This window comes from Poecile atricapillus, chromosome 1 (assembly GCF_030490865.1).
Source record: "Poecile atricapillus isolate bPoeAtr1 chromosome 1, bPoeAtr1.hap1, whole genome shotgun sequence".
Classification (NCBI taxonomy): domain Eukaryota; kingdom Metazoa; phylum Chordata; class Aves; order Passeriformes; family Paridae; genus Poecile; species Poecile atricapillus.
This window is the reverse complement of record NC_081249.1, coordinates 91,347,824-91,360,436: the sequence shown is the minus strand read 5'-3', so window position 1 is coordinate 91,360,436 and position 12,613 is coordinate 91,347,824. Positions and strand designations below refer to the sequence as shown.

Here is a 12,613-nt window from a genome sequence, read left to right as displayed (position 1 = left end):
GGGACATGGTCAGCAAGTCCCTGCTTGTTGGTAGTTGTGTACACCAGCAAGGGGTTCCTGAGAATCTTACCACTTGAGTCTTTGGCTGCTCTGTGACCTGAGGAAAACACAGCATGGTCAAGGGAACTTCTTCAGTCATGTCCAGTCCAGTCCATAACTGATTTAGTTACTTACAGTTATGTCAGCCATGTGCCAGACAAAGTCAGGGCAGTTTAAACCCAGTCGTTCTTGACTCCTGCACACAGGAGATGGTTAGAGTTTCTTGCAGGTGTTTGAAGGTCAGAAATATGCAGAAAAGCCAAAACACCTGCTACAGACAAGTGGTTGGATGTGAGCAGGGATGTGTGCAAGAGAGGAGGCATTGATCAGGAGTCATGTATGTCAGCATGAGCACACATAAGATAAATCTTTGGAGGGGTGTGGGTGCAGCTCCGTAGCTCTGAGCATGGAAGCTTGCTGGAAAAGAGAAAAAGTATCAAGAAAATGTGGGTGATGTGATGAAAGACTCTTTGTGTGATTCTATGGGAGTGCTCAATAGTCAAAAATGGTCCCAGTAATGCTGGAGATGTGCCTGTTGGTGAGGCAGGGCTTGTGTGACTGTGTCTAAACAAAACTGTTTCCTGGAGTGTATGTATGGTGGGTGTGTTTGGAGGTGTTCCTCTGAAGAGGAACAGAGATGTGCAACAGTTTGGGAATATAGGAGAGTGCTTGTGTATGGTGTGTGAATGTGCCTGAGGGGACACAGCTGGGAGCTCAGTGGGCAGCCTGCCTCCTCTGAGGGGACCTTCATGCCAATGAGACGACGAGGAGAACAGTACAGCCTGAGCTCCTCTCCACAGCAGGGTCTCACAACAGGGAGGTCTTTGTGCAACATGAGACTTTTGGGAGCCCTTCCCACTGTGGCAGAGCCTGGGGGCAGGAGACTTTGCAGGGTGTTTATGGTGGCTTTTGCAAGTGCAAGCTATGCAGGGGCTGGGCATTGCTTCTGGCATTGCTTTCCCTGCTTTCCACTGCAGCAGGTGAGTCTGACCCATGCATAGGTGACGATACATTCCCACACCTATATTTGAACCCCAAAAGGCAGCAAAATATGGAGTATGCCAGAGGCACAGCAGTTTGGCCAACTGCCCCCTACTCATTACAGTATCAAGCATTTATATATCCCCTTACAGTATTTTTTGATTCCATAATGCTCGTGGGATTTGAATGCAGATAATGTTTCCAATCTTGACAATCCTCTTGGCTCAGGACCTTGGGACAGAGGCATCTGTAATCTAAGAGCACAGCCCCTCCTCCCGCCTTTAAATTCATATTGCTCGAAGTCTTGGCCAGCCAGAGCCCTTGCCTTTGTGTCAGCCTCTATCTCTATGGCATGTAATTTAGCTTCAACAGCTGCATGGAGACATGGAGGGTAGAAACTGCCTTGGAAGAACTGGACGTAAGAGATCATGTAGTCCCTGAGGTAGAGCAGGAGCTTTGGGCTGTCAGAGTTGGCTGAGAGCATGAGCAAAGAGCCCAGTAGGTTTTAAGTTCATGTCCCACGCACATTTTGCAGACTTATTCTCACGTACCTTAAGCCTTTGCAATGCATACTTTCTACCCATAGGATCCCAAGCTGTGCCCTGTGCAGCACTGGGAAAAGGAGGTGTGAGTTCGGCAGCATTCCTCCTTTCTGCCATATCCCTCAGGTAATAACCATGCTCGAATTTGGGTGAGCATGAGGGGGTGAATGGCCCCCTGGGATGTGTGAGAGGTCCACCCCAAAGTGAAGTTTGAGTACTACCAAGTATGCAAGAATCCTCTCATCCTGGATGGTGTCAGCAGTTACAAGCACTCCAAATAGTGGATATGGAAAGGCACAACTCCCTGCCCAACATCTCAGCTTCACACCCACTATACCCATCTGAGCCTAGGCATGATGCTGGGAAGTTCTAGGAGATTTAAGAAGTCCCATTCTGAAATCCTGGGTTATACAACAGCAGAAATGTCACTGTCTGCCTGACCATTCTATTCCAGCTGCAGGCAGCACTGATTGTGCCAAACCTTGCATTTGGTGTCAGTTTTGCTGCTAAACGATGGACAAAATCCTTCAGAGAGAGTTAAAAATGGGGGTGGGAGGGGTGTCTGGTCATGGTCAATTTTCATTGTGAAGTGACTTTATGGCATTCTGGCCTGGATTTTCTTCCCACTTCTCTAGCACCTGCCCAGAGCTCCCACAGACAATAAAGCTCATCTTCCCCAGCTGCTCAGGCTGGGAGGAAGGGGGCTGGAGGAATTTGGGTGTGTCTGAAAGCCATCATGAGTATACTTCTCTTAATCATGGGGAGCTTTCTGTTTTGCTATTTAGCCGTGGAGGAAGTACAAAACTCCAGCAATGCACGGAGAGGAGCAACAGGAGATGATGAGGAAAAGTGCCTCAAGCAATCTGCACTCCTCTGCTGCTTCTCTCCTACTCTCTTTAATGCTGATGGTCAGAACCTGTTTGATGAAATTATGATGATTGTATATCCCAAAACGTTAGGTTTTTATTTTCAGAAACAGCAGGAGGAGATGGCAACTGTCTTAGTCTATTCCCCCCGATGTCCTTATGCAGGACTCCCGCCTACACACTATAGCTGGCTACTCTAAGACACTGGGCAGTTTCTTGGAGAACAGAGGCTGTTCTTTCTCTTTCCTAATGCTGTCCCCACTAGCACTCCCTTGCATACCACACTAGTAATATCTTAGGCTCTTCCATAATTCAGGCTGTCCTGAAGCACTGTGGTGATCAAAGAGCAGGGCTCAGAAGCCTGCTGAGCAGCTGCCACTAGAAAAGTCACCTTGCTGGCAGTGGGGACTGAAGGAGAGTACGTTGGTCCCACCTTACTACACTTTTCCACCACCTGAGCTACTTGGAGAGGCTGAACCTCCCCTCCTAGGGATCACTGCTCCTTGGACTAAAAGGCAAGTCCCCAAATATGGAACACGCAAAGGTCACTCCCTCAGAGCTGGCTTTCACAGGTAATGCTTCAAAAATGCTGCCCTGGAGCTTTAATTGTTGCGCAGCCGCTCAGCGGGGTCAGACATACGGCAGCGTGCTCTTTGGCTGCCTCCCTAAAGGTTTCACATAGCTAGGGCTGTATTTTTATCTGCTCCTGGCATCCCTAATTTTAGCCAGCTGCAAGCCAAAGCACAGCCTCCCCAGCCGTGAGCTAACCGAGGCTGGTGCCCATGCCACCGAGCACCCATGGGTGCAGGGGCCACCTGCCACTGCTCCCAGCCAGTCCCTGCTGGCACTACATCGCAGATGTTTTGACAACTCAGCTGTGCAACTTGTGTGTCGAGGGCAGACAGGGACTTGTGTGTGTGCTGCTCCAGGGGTCTAGGACTGGGCAGGGGCCACAGTGCTAAGCTGCCCTTTCCAAAACAGACTGACTAGTGTTGTTTGGGGGCTGTCCTTGAAACAAGTGAGGCCGTCGCTTCCTGGTTCTCTTTCTGGCCTCAGAAAAGCTGTTTTGAAACTGAAGGCTGGATGTTGTTGTGAAGCCTATGCAGGGGCAGAAAGCTGGGTGCTTTTAGTGGGTGCTGGAGGAGGAAGCCATGCTTAGTATTAAGCCAGTTCACCTACATGTGCCCATGTCATTCCTATGCCTCTGGCTCTCAGGAACAAGCCAGATTTCCCCAGTTTCTGACCCAAGCCAGGACATCTGAAATCTTGGAGAGTCCAGGATGCTGCAGACAAGAGCTGGGAGCTCCCATCCTGCATCCACAGGAAGGATCAGGGAGGCAGGGCCCTGGAGGAACAGAGTGGTCCTTGAGACAAGAAAGACCTTTTCCCCAAGGATTGAGCAGAGAGAAATAAGAACCGAGAAAAGCTTTAAATATACACAGCCCTCCTTGCACTGGGTTCGAGGTGTCAGAGGTCTGCTAGCTGATGGCAGTGTTTCCTGCCAGGGCCAGACAGGGTTCCCAGAAAAAGAACATATCATGTACAGCAGCTGGCCTTCACCAGAGCTGTGTCAGAGAGCATGCAGGAATGAGCACCATCAGCACTGCTCAGGAGGGAGCGTTGACTCTCCGGGGTGCCGGGGAGGAGCGACTGCCTAGGAATTGAGTTCTTGGTTGCTGTTCGCTCTATTTCCTTGGGCAAGTTTTTGTCCTCATGTATGTAGGTAAATCCCAATGTGCAAAGGGAAAAAAAAAAAGAAATGAGAACCTGGACCTTGCTAAGTCACTTCTTTCCTAGGCCATGGATATCGTGCCTGGTTGCCTGTTATTTAGGGACAGAGGCTGCAAAAGGACATCTTTGGTCATCAAACTCAGAATCAAGTCATTCAATCTCTGTCACAAAGCAGTCAGTGTCCATTTAAAACTCATTGGACTGTTCTCCCCTTCCTCCTCTGATGATCAGCGACTTTGTAGTTCCAGACTTGTTTTATTCATAGCCCATTTGTCCTTAGGCTTTGTGCTTAAATAGCTCTTCTCCCTCCCGGGTGTTTAAAAAGAATTATCATATCCCCTTTACATTCTTCCCGCAAATGAAGCTCAGGCATGAAGGAAGGGCAGTCATGAGCTTTGATTAGTTTGGTTTCAGATGAAGGGTACTGGCAGGCAGGCTCTGGAGTAAGGTCAGGGTGGGCAAGCACAGCATAGCCACCCCTATCCAGTCTGCCTCACAGAGCAACAGCTGCCCCAGCCTGTGGTCAGCTCCTGAGAAAAGTCAGGGTCCAGGGCAGAAAACTTGAAATGGCAACTACAAACACCACACATGTCACCTGAATAGGTGAGTGTGAGCTCAAGCTAGCCCTTCTTGGGCCCCTCACTCAGGATAAGGCCAGGAAAAAAATTCTCCATTGTGAGCCTGGTGAGACACTGGCACAGGCTGCCCAGAGAAAACTTGGATGCCCCATCCCTGTAAGTGTTCAAGGCCAGGCTGTGAAGGGCCTTTGAGCAACCTGGTGTGATGACGTATCCTGAAGAGGAAGTCACACCTCATCTAGTGGAAGGTGTCCCTGCCCATGGCAGGAGGGTTGGAACTAGGTAATCTCTAAAGTCCCTTCAAATCCAAACCATTCTGCATTTGTGTGAAAGGCATCTCATTATACAAAAGTGAGACCTCACCTCCTGAGAACCAGCCCAGCAAAAAGACACTGGGAACCCTTGCTGGTACTTTTAGGGGAACCTGACTAGCATGGCAGGATGGCAAGACCAAAGAAGATGGACTTTTCCACATTTTTCCTCAATTGCATTTCTGAAGGGAGAAGTGACTCAGAAATTTCCGAGTCTCCATGCAGCTCAAGGTCTTGCATAGAAATGGCCTCAAATTGCACCAGGAAAGGTTTAGATTGGATATTAGGGAAACATCCTTCGTTGAAAGGGTGGTCAAATCCTGGGACAGTTGTTCTGGGAAGTGGTGGAGTCACCATCCCTGGAAGTATTTAAAAGACATGTAGATGTGGCACTCAGAGATGTGTTTTAGTGGTGGGCTTTGCTGGGTTAATGGTTGGACTTGATGATTTTAGAGGTGTTTTCCAATCTAAATTATTCCATGATTCTATGACACCTACAGAAGTTGTCTGCAACAGCTGGACTTTGATAAGAGCTCCACACTTCAGGGCCAAGAAAGGCCACAAAACCTGAGCAGACTTGTACTCTGCCAGCAAAGCAGGTCCAAGCTCACGGGAGTCTGCCATGTCTCCAGGAGACATTTGCATTCTTTAGATCCTGGAATTACAGCTGGTTTCTGCTCATGTCAGAAGAACTCATGTCAGTACAATCCTCTTCCCAGTCATAATTTAGCAGATGAGAAAGGTGCCTTTCAAAGCACAGTTATGACTGTGAAAGTGGGGTCTTAGGAGAGATGCTTCTCATGCAGCGAGTCCAAAGTCACTACTGGGAACTGACAGAAGGACTTCAAAGAAAGAAACATGGTAATAATAGGTAATTCAGCCTTGGAAATTATTTTTGCCACACTTATACAGAAAGATCAAGGCACACAGTTGTCCCTAGATGTCAATGTGCCCATCTGTGAAACAGGGAGCTTTCTGTAACCTGTTTTTGTGACTGGCATATCAGTGAGTGAAATCCCCCTGGGTGCTACTGCTAAAAATCAGTACTCTGCTGGCTGTAGATGAGTTGAGACCTACTTACATGGCCTCAAAGGGGAAGTAATCAATGCACACTTTTTCCTTTTCCTTTCTCCCTTCCTTAATTTTTACATTAACTTATCTGTAGTGGAAGCCACTTCTTTTGTAGACATAGAAGCCAAAATACCTCTTTTATTACATGCCCTTGCACTATAAGCTTCTGCACATACCTATCCAGCCAGATGTCTCTCATGTCTCACCTTGAGGCTTGCTCTGTAGGGATCCAGAAAACTGAGAATTTCTGTGACACTCATTGAACATGTCTTGTATATCCATATTTATACTCATACCTCGACATCAAATTATGTTGAAGCACTGTCCCATAAGCATGGCCATTTTCAAAGAAAATATCTGAAATCTGAGTTTGTGAAACAAACAGAAAAGAGTGTTTAAAGAAAGGGCTTGGGTTCACATTTCTATTTTTATCGATATTTTATATTTTTTTAAGATTTTATATGCCTAGAGATGGGGATAAAGTAGAATCTTGTCTCCTGGTTCCTATGGATTTTTGGGATAAAGTATACAGACCTAAACTGGTAAAACTTTATTCTGTGTTACATGAGAAGCAGAGATTATTACACAGCTCTGAACTCCTTTGGGAATAACTGCTCTCAAGAGAGTTCAAGACTGTATGAGTGAAACTACCTCCAAACCAGCTGACCTTGTACTACTTTTTCCATCCTGAGCTGGAAGCTGCAGTAGTTTCAGCACTTGGAAATAAATGAATTAGAAGGTAGAGCTTACACACAGTTTAATCCTTGCCTTTTACTGGACTCAAAATCCTTCTTTCCCTTTCACACCACAGGGAGATACAGGCTGTGTTTCCATGTGTTACAGAATTGGCCAAATACGTTCAGGAGTTTCGCTTTGTTCTGCCATTTACCGCTAGAGGCTGGACTGATCCTAGGCCTCATCTGGAGAGGGAAGTCCCACATCCCTCTACTCAGACTGGTTTGTGCTAGGGCAGCTCTCCATGAATTTTCAGTCCAGGGGCACTGTTGCATTGAAGGGACTAAAATATCTGGGCTTGATGAGACTCTCTTTTTAAAGGCTATTACACATGCACACAGATGGCAAGGAAAGAATGGTCGGGGAGCCGGGACTAGGGAGTTTCAGCAGAAAGAGGATACCAGAGTGCATTGCAGGCAGCCTGCTATGATAGTGAGAACACCTCAGCTCCTGGAGAGGGCTTCTCAAGTGCAAAAGGAAAGCCCCTAACACCAATGCTCTTTTATTCCTGCTACATGATTCCTAGAGACAGGGGCTGGCCCACTGGAAGGCCAAACTCCCTATTTAGGAGATTCAGAGATGAGAAAGGAGAAGGTCTTAGAAGTGATGGTATGAGACAGGGTGAAATATGGTGGAGGAGATAGAGAGAAGGAAAAGAAGAGCAGGTGTTTCTCAGCTTCACTGCTTCAATCTTTTCCCCTCTAAACCCTTCTTCATTAAAGGTGAATCCCTTTAGGACAAGTAGCTTCTTCTTTAACTTGTCTGTTAAATAATTATTGTGATTGCTTGGCTGTTTTGTCTTCTTCACTGTGCTCACCTCATGGAGAGTGCAGAGTTCTTGAAAACATCACTACAGGGTAGAAATGGCTACTCTTATCTTTGGGACTGCTTGAATCAAGCTCTGCATTGCCCTGTATGGAGGCTTTTCCCTACTCAAGGTACAGGTGCTTTCCAGTAGCCAGTGGTGCAGAGTACAGTTGCAGGAGAAAGGCACACAAAGGAAAAGGAACACTTTAACCTGAGCTGCGAAACAGCCTGTGCTCATGATATCCCTGTCCTGGGTTGTCTTCCCTAACTCTTTCCCACCCTAGCCAGAAAGCAGTAGGCATCTCCAAGCATTCCTTTGGCTATTTTTGCTGACAGACCAAATCAACAGCCCCCATCTTTCCAATCTGGACCTGAGGGACTGGCACTGCCACCCCTGGAACTGTTGTCATGAGCAAACAATGGTCCAAAGAAGCTGCTTTTGCTCCCAGAGGGATTCAGCTGTCCCTGGACCCTGTTGTCGCCAGGTGGCACCCAGCAGTGTAGGTGGTAAGAGCTGTTAGGACCACTTCATAATGATCATCCTCTTCATTCCCCTTCTAAACTGGAAAGTGACCCAGGGCTGTGTGGGATTTTGTTGATCCAGTACACCTGGATACAGGGAGCTGAACACCCCATGTGCTGTGCCAAATGCAATATCAGCTTGATGACATCATCCCTTTTCTGGTGATCGTGGGTGTGCACCCTCAGCTTTCAACAGTGTCGTTCAGTCCTACATGCTACTCTTCTTTCTTGGGAAGGAAATTTTTCCTATCATATCACCTCTTGGTCAGCTGGTCATAGTTGTGGTTTAGTAAAGTCCTTAAATAAGTGCTTAACTTTACTTATGTGCTGTCAGGTTGTCAGTTTGATTTCCTAAATAAATGAGAGCCTTGTGATTCTCTTCTCTCTACCCTATTTATCAGCTGCCTTCTCTAATAAATTTTCTAGCTATTGGCCCTTTTCAACCAAATTTTCCAGAGTCAGTGATCTTAAACCTAATAAAGCTATTGCAAGTTTTGTGAAGAGCAAAGACTTGGAAGGGAAAAGACTGAAGTGCCCTGAAAGAAGGAAATGTTGCTACGTGAACACAACCCCCATGGTATTTCAAAGGACCCAGTTAAGAGAGATCCTCACATGCTCTTCACTCCTGGGAGAGGCCCCCGTCAGAGCTTGTTACTGATGAGCTACACATTTCAAGGAAGCCATGGTGGATCTCTCTTACTCTTTTCTTTGGTGTCTAAGGTAATTTTTCATGTCTTTCATCTTTGGAATTGTACGTTTCTTACAAGGCACAGGTGAGAGAAGAAGAAAGGGTGGACTATTTGGAGGTTTTTCTGGACATAAATTCATTAAGCCCATGTGCCCACCCATGCATGTCCATGAGACAATCTGATGTAACAACCCTTAACCACCAGCTCAGACGTTTGCTTTGCTCCTAACCTGCCTGTGTATTGGATAAAGGCTCACTTTTTTTCCTAAGGATGGAGACTGATGACATTGCATGGAAGGGGGCTAAAGACAATGTATTGCCAGGCTGTGAAAGCAGCATGTCTCAATGTGAAACAGCAGGAAAATTGTCAGTAAATTAAGATGGAAAAACATGAGGTGCTCTAGAAAGGAACATTTTATCACAGGCAGCACCCTGTGCTGGGAATCTCCCAAGCCAGCTGGCAGGGAGCAGTCAGGGCTGGAGTATTTAATTCTTAGATACCTCATTTCAGGTGTGAAGGACCTTCAGCACTCAAAGTCCTGATCCCTCTACTGAAATTGGATATTTAAACCTTCCTGAGTGAACTTTTCTCAGGTTTGGCTAGAAGGAGAGCCCTGTCACTGCTCCTGTACCTGCAGAGCATCTCACTACTCTAAGACTTGCTCAAATTGCTAGAGAACTGGGTTCAGCTGCTGACTGCTTCCAGGAATACTGATCCCAGGCAGTTCTCCTCACAGGCAAACATCTCTGTCAAGGAGCCACTGAAAACATTTCTTTCCTTCTCCCTGTGCTCGTGAACATGCAGTGAAGTCCAGCAGCTGAATGAGCTCTGTCAGGGAAAATTAAGAGTGACCCCCTATGGCACAACACATTATGGCTTGAACTGAGGGAGTTGAATGGTCTCACAAGAAGGAGCAGATTACAACCTGGCTTGCCCACTCCTTTCATGAGTGTCCCATGGTTTAGTTAGTACAGAAATTTGGAACAGTAGCACCATGCTGGCCTGTGTCCTATGAGAATAGGACATATCTTCTCTGTTGCGTTCTGAGACCCTCTCCCCTTCTGATTCCCTCTGGGTGACAGAAGCAAAAAAGTGCTCAGTCTGCAGATTTCTCTGGCGCTTGGGTTGTCAGATTGCTGCTGCTGCAGTTCCCAGTCCAGGGGAAGGACTGTTCTGAAATTGTGATACATGCACTGAATCAGCACTGCAAGTGCTTTGGAAATTTTGAGGTCAAAGCCACAAGTGCCAGTTGATGTGTGGCACTGTTAGCTGGGAGCTGAGCACTAGGGGACTGAGGCACTACTTATGTAAAGTCTGCTGTAGGTCTAACCCTCAGTCTTTTGCCCAAGGTCACATAAGAAGTCCATAGCAGACAGCAATTGGAAACAAAATAAATCACCAGAATCCTAAGCTAGTGTACTCACAGCTGAATCCAATCCTGATAAATAAAAGCTTAAAGCCAGATTGCATTGCAGTTGTTGCAGCCTTCATATGGGTCATTGTTAGCATGGGTAATGGTGTCATGAGGACTCAAACTGATGGTAGACATCCGACTGTAGAGTCATGGAAATATAGAATGGCCTGGCTGGAAGGAATCTTAAAGATAATCTAGTTCCAAGCCACTGCCATGGACAGGGACACCTTCCACTATGCCAGGTTGCCCAGTACTCCATTCAATGTGGCCTTGAACATTTCCAGGGATGGGACTTGCTTCTGTCAGGTTTCTATAAATATGTATCTAGTAACTATCAAGCAAAAAATAGCTATCCTATTAAACAACAATATGATTATACTACCAACAATACTCATTTCAGATGGAGCTCAAGCATTACATTTTATTTTCTTTTCTAACATTCTTTCAAATGTTATTTGATCACTCACCTGCATAAAGTAACCATTGCCTGACAGGTAAGTAAAATCTGGTTAGTTTTTGGATCTTTCTTTTTGGCAGTCAACAGGCTTGTTGAGGAGGTCAGCAGACCTTGAACTTGACACTGGACTTTTTTTGGGTCCTAGCCCTCAGCAAGCATATTTTCTTATTCACATTTCCTACACTCTCGGGGTGCAATGCATTTTCTCTCTGTATCTGATAAATAAAGCTAAAGTGTTTCTTCTGCAATTCTGAATTCACTTTCTTTTCAAATATATCTTTTAGTTAAGAGCAAATATTTGCAAGCCCCTGGTAAAAAACATGCACCTAACAATCGAGGCTTGCAGCTGTATGATTCCTTATATTACAGCTACACTACAAGAAAGAATGCTACAAATCTAAATTGTGACTTTTACCATGATTTATTTTACTGAGGATTAATGAATCATTAGTTCACGAAAGAATTAACAACACTCTTTTTCCAGCACAGGAGTGAATGGTTGCATTAACGAGCAGCTACAGACTAATTCAGAGCAGGCAACCAAGTGTCAGAAAAGCAAAAAGGGATTTAACGCTGCACCAACAGAGAGCTTTTGAGATGGGGACCTAGGACACCCATTTGCTGCACAGCTTGATAAGGTTTCTTGGCTGACTGCTCCTAGTGGGATAAAAAATGGGACTCGGTCCAGAATACAAGTGGGATACTGGCTTGCACAGAATGAGAAAGGATCAAAAAATTTCAAGTTATGGACTCAGGTGCTGAGATTTGGGAAAGGTCAGCCGAGCTGAGCTCATGTTTCTGAGGTTCGCAAGGTTACTTGCAATTGCCTGAGTTTCTGACAGACAATTCAGAAAAACTATTTCTCAGCAAACTGAGAAGAGCACAAAAGAGGCTTTTTCCTGGGCTTTGCAGAATTCAGGAAGGGGCTAACTGAAATCCAACTAAACAAACTTTTGGATGCCCAACCTCCCCTGCATGAGACCATTTGAGTCTCCTGTCTTGCAGCTCCTCTCCATGACTCTAAGCAGTGCTGTGGCACTGACCCCGACTGAGACATGCAGCGGCACTTACCTCCAGGACCATCTCTGTCATCTGGAACTGCTTCTGGGAGACCTTGTCAGAGCTCACAGGCTCATGGAAGAGGAGGCAGAGCATGTCATACTTCTTCAGTGCCTGCTTGTAATTCTTCTCGTTCAGGTCGATCACTCGGTCTTTCCCATCATAAGTAGGGAAGTTCAGTCCTTCTTCTGCCTTGCAGCAGAAAAGCAGGTAAAAACCTGCCAGGATCCAGCAAATTGCCTTCATAGGGCCACCCCTGGAGTGCAGCAAAGGGTGGGTAAATGTGCCCCTCTCTCTTAATTTGAGAAGAGAGGGAGACCAAAGACTCCAGGTGAAGTTTGAACTAAGTTTCTCTGAGTTTCTATCTGCTGCTTCCCTAGTGTTGAGCCCAAACACTGCAAGGCTGGTGGTGAGCAGCAAACTTTGCTGTCCTGTACTCACAACAAAGAGAGAGACAGACGGGAGAAGCTGTCAGGCCAAGCCCCGGATACCTTACATAGCTGTGTCCAGCTCCCGTGTCATTAGGAACTCCATTTTTAGGAAGCAGTTGTTTCAGGCTAAAAATAAACCCTGCAATGAATAAAAAGGACAGATATGACACCATTGAGGGACTTGCTGGCACTCTGCATCATCTGAGAGAGAGGGAGTGGGCAAGAGGGAGGGAGTGGAAGATGTGAGTCCTGGGAATATGCAGGCAGGGTTTGAGAAGGGACAGACTTCACTTGTACAGGGAACCAAGGCACAGACTGTCCTACTAGGAATTGACAAAAATAGAAGGTATTTACTGCAATTTATAATAAGGGTATCTCTC

At 46.3% G+C, this 12,613-nt stretch overlaps 1 protein-coding gene across 1 annotated transcript in view; it reads right to left on the bottom strand.

The window, feature by feature from the left end:
* Positions 1–12,274, bottom strand: part of CASQ2 (calsequestrin 2) — a 43,693-nt gene extending 31,419 nt beyond the window's left edge. Inside the window, exon 1 of the mRNA XM_058838874.1 lies at positions 11,815–12,274. Coding sequence (XP_058694857.1) covers positions 11,815–12,048 — 234 coding nt within the window. The 5' untranslated portion in view covers positions 12,049–12,274. The remainder of the gene's footprint in view (positions 1–11,814) is intronic.
* Between the last annotated feature and the right edge of the window lie 339 nt (positions 12,275–12,613).